At 35.5% G+C, this 3,097-nt stretch overlaps 1 protein-coding gene across 1 annotated transcript; it reads right to left on the reverse strand.

The window, feature by feature from the left end:
* Positions 1-388: 388 nt before the first annotated feature.
* LOC142611254 (protein yippee-like At4g27745) lies at positions 389-2,483 on the reverse strand. The gene is made up of 5 exons (XM_075783328.1): positions 2,359-2,483; positions 2,187-2,271; positions 1,637-1,704; positions 1,395-1,521; positions 389-997 (listed from the first exon to the last, which is right to left on the reverse strand). The coding sequence occupies exons 4-5, from the start codon at positions 1,485-1,487 to the stop codon at positions 770-772; spliced, it is 321 nt and encodes a 106-aa protein (XP_075639443.1). The 5' UTR covers positions 1,488-1,521; positions 1,637-1,704; positions 2,187-2,271; positions 2,359-2,483; the 3' UTR covers positions 389-769.
* Between the last annotated feature and the right edge of the window lie 614 nt (positions 2,484-3,097).

The following is a 3,097-nucleotide window of genomic DNA, read 5'->3' on the forward strand; positions in this document are numbered from 1 at the left end:
TCTACTAAAGACTCAAGGTTACGTGTGCAGTACCATTTCCAGTCATTTGACTGAAAATCAATTACTATATCCTACTGAATACTCATTATAATCAAACTTGACATGAGATAAATTCTTTGAAGAACATTCAAGTCCTCTTAAGGCCACAATCGTCTCAGATTTTTTAATATTATTCAACCATCCAATACCATTATTTCATATTTGTCACAGACGATTATTCACCCTACCTTAATTCCTTTTGCTCCCACCACATGTATATTGATGAAAAGCATAGCAGAAGTTTTACAAGACCATGGTACTGCAATTTAAGCATCATGCATTACAACGATTATGATTCATGAATATCCTTCCATATGCAAAAGGTAGGTAGACTGCAAACTATACTATCTGAACAGAAACAATTTCTTGTAAATTATTTATCATAGCCCTCCATTGTAAAAGGAGCATATTACTTATTAAGTCATGTACAAAAAAGCAAAAAGACTAGAACACCTAATGTTCAGCGTTCTTAATCCAAGACACAGACATGTTAAGATTCCAGTTGGTCTATACATTGAAATTCAACCACACAATGATTTACAAGCATAATGGAGAGAATTATTTACATACTATTAACAAATCAATAACCTCCAATACATTATCCACAGAGAAAACAGAAGTAGAATGCACAGAAAGGAACAATAATCAATATTTTCAATGGATGAGAAATCTTTGGACAAGATGAATAGAGAGAAGCATTCATTCACTTGAACTGAAACTTTCGTGGGTACTACCAGTTTTCCTTGACTATTTTTGACTTCTCAAGGATGAACTTCCCTTCCTTGTACTTCTGTGTCTCCTCATAGGCTCGTTCATACTTCCAACCAAGCACCTCACGGCAATCGAGGCAGTAAACATCAGCAACGGTGTGGAGACCAGTCATGAGCTGCCTGTCCTCTTTGCGTCCAACCATAATGTTCATCGTGTGGGAGAACAGAAATGCTCGACCATTTTTCCCCTATGACATATGTAGAAAACATTTTAGACCAAGTTTCTGCATAGTTGCTTTCAGCCTAGTCATAGATTCACAGCCAATAAAAACGGTCTAATACACACAATAATCAAATTAGAAAATAGGGGCCAAAACCAAGACCCTTCAATTGAGCACAACAGTCAACACAACCACCTGACTTGTTCCTTAAGTTTTAGTTGAATTCTTTTTAAATTTCATTCCTATTGCCCATCATATCATAGTAACCAGTCAGTGAGTAAATGTCATTGCAAAGAACAATCTTTCAGCTTGTTCTATCATGTATCGATAATCGATGTCTCCATTGGTATACAGATCAAACCAATTTAACAGGCATTTGAAAACTATAGCTTAAAGGCAGCAAAACCATCATCAAATTCTTCACCTGAAAGGATTTAGAAATGACATCATCATGAAGGGCGACATGAGTTCGACAATTACAGCAACTGTACAATCTCGGCCCAACCAGCTCTGCCATCGACACTAATAAACCGACACCAACCCGCTATTTGCTATACAAAATCAAGATCATACCAAAAAGGGGTATGAAAATAACACCACAAAATCATTCCTCTAAAATGAACATTACAAGAAATATAATTCATGAGAGTTTACCAAGAGGCTCACCTTCTCCACCACTAACAAGCTGTACAAATACAATATCTTTACCAATCAGCTAACCTTTGACTCAATGTCTGTTCTCAGTCACAGAACCAGTCAGTGATAATGTAATGAGAAATCAGACTTTCACACTAAGATGATCATGATGGTGTCAGACCAATGAATGTAAAAATGCACACTATTAATAACAATGAAAATGACTTAAAGTGAATTGACAAAGACAGGGTCGGTGGCAAATGTAGAAAGAACGGTGAGATTATATATGATTTTAATAATTTGTGTCATAAAGTCACACAGTACAATATCATTTTTGAAAAAAAAATTTATTGGAAATTGAAAATTTTTCACAACTTTTACAATTTTTTATAAAATGCTTTTAAAAACTAAAAATAAATAGCTTAATGTGTTTATTTAAGACACATGTTAACCCAACCCGATTATACATGATCTGGGGTAACAACCAACTAAAACTTCACTCATCAATGTCAGTTTAAAAATAGAAACAACTAAGGATCTGGGTTGTGAAATTTAATATAAAGAAAAAAAGACACTCTACCTCCTAAAAGATCAAAACTTTGTAAAAATTCGTCAACTTCTTGGTTGAAGGTGGAGAATTCTGCGGTGATGACTGAATTGATCATCTGCCCAGATCAGTGAATACAATGAATGTTCAACAGATGGGAAGTACATGCTTGATCAACCCAAATAATCAGAGTTTTAAGACGAACCTGGTCAATATGCCATGATGGTGTGTATAGAAAGCTCTAGAGAGAGAGAGAGTTAGGGTCCTCTGAGATGTGTCACAGACTCTCACAGTTGAGTAGGGTCTTTGATGAGAAGACGACTAGTTGTTGTACTGCTCTATCACTTTATTATCAGGGAAATTTTGTCATCACGTCACTATAGAAATTACCTAGCTTACCAACCTTTATTTAAATCAAATGATAGCAACACATAAATTTTCGCAACTTTTTCATTTTTATTTATTATTGGCGGGAGTAAGTTGTTATAATTGGTGAGCTCGGAGTTTCAGTGACATTGATTACCCTCTTTTACGGGGACAAGCAATTATTCAAAATTTCCTCTTCTTAGAAGAGTCTTTTTGGGTAAATATTGCTAAAAGTGAAGTTTTTTGAGGTTATAGTCACTGTTTGAAGTTATTTGGGAAAATGAGGAGAGAGAGTGAATTTCGGCAACAGTGTTGCCGAAATTCGAAGAAAAGTATGAGAGAGAAAATTAAAAGTGAGGAAAGAGAAATTTTGGAATTTCGGCAACAGTGTTGTCGAAATTCTTTCTGCCCAAACCCTGCCCGCTTCACTGAGTGCCCATACGCGTGAGTGCCCAAAAGGAAAAAATAAAAAAGGTTTGTGGCAATCCCATTGCCAAAATGGAGGGAAAAGAAGGAAAAAAAAAAAAAAAGAATTACGGCAATGGGATTGCCGAAATAGGGGGGGAAAGAAAAAAAAA

The sequence above is a fragment of the Castanea sativa genome, chromosome 1 (genome assembly GCF_040712315.1).
Source record: "Castanea sativa cultivar Marrone di Chiusa Pesio chromosome 1, ASM4071231v1".
Classification (NCBI taxonomy): Eukaryota; Viridiplantae; Streptophyta; class Magnoliopsida; order Fagales; family Fagaceae; genus Castanea; species Castanea sativa.

Coding starts and splice junctions, on each gene's coding strand:
- LOC142611254 (XM_075783328.1), bottom strand. CDS start 1,487: ATGGCAGAGCTGGTTGGGCCGAGATTGTACAGTTGCTGTAATTGTCGA. Junction 998..1,394: donor TCATTTCTAAATCCTTTCAG/GTGAAGAATTTG, acceptor CATATGTCATAG/GGGAAAAATGGTCGAGCATT.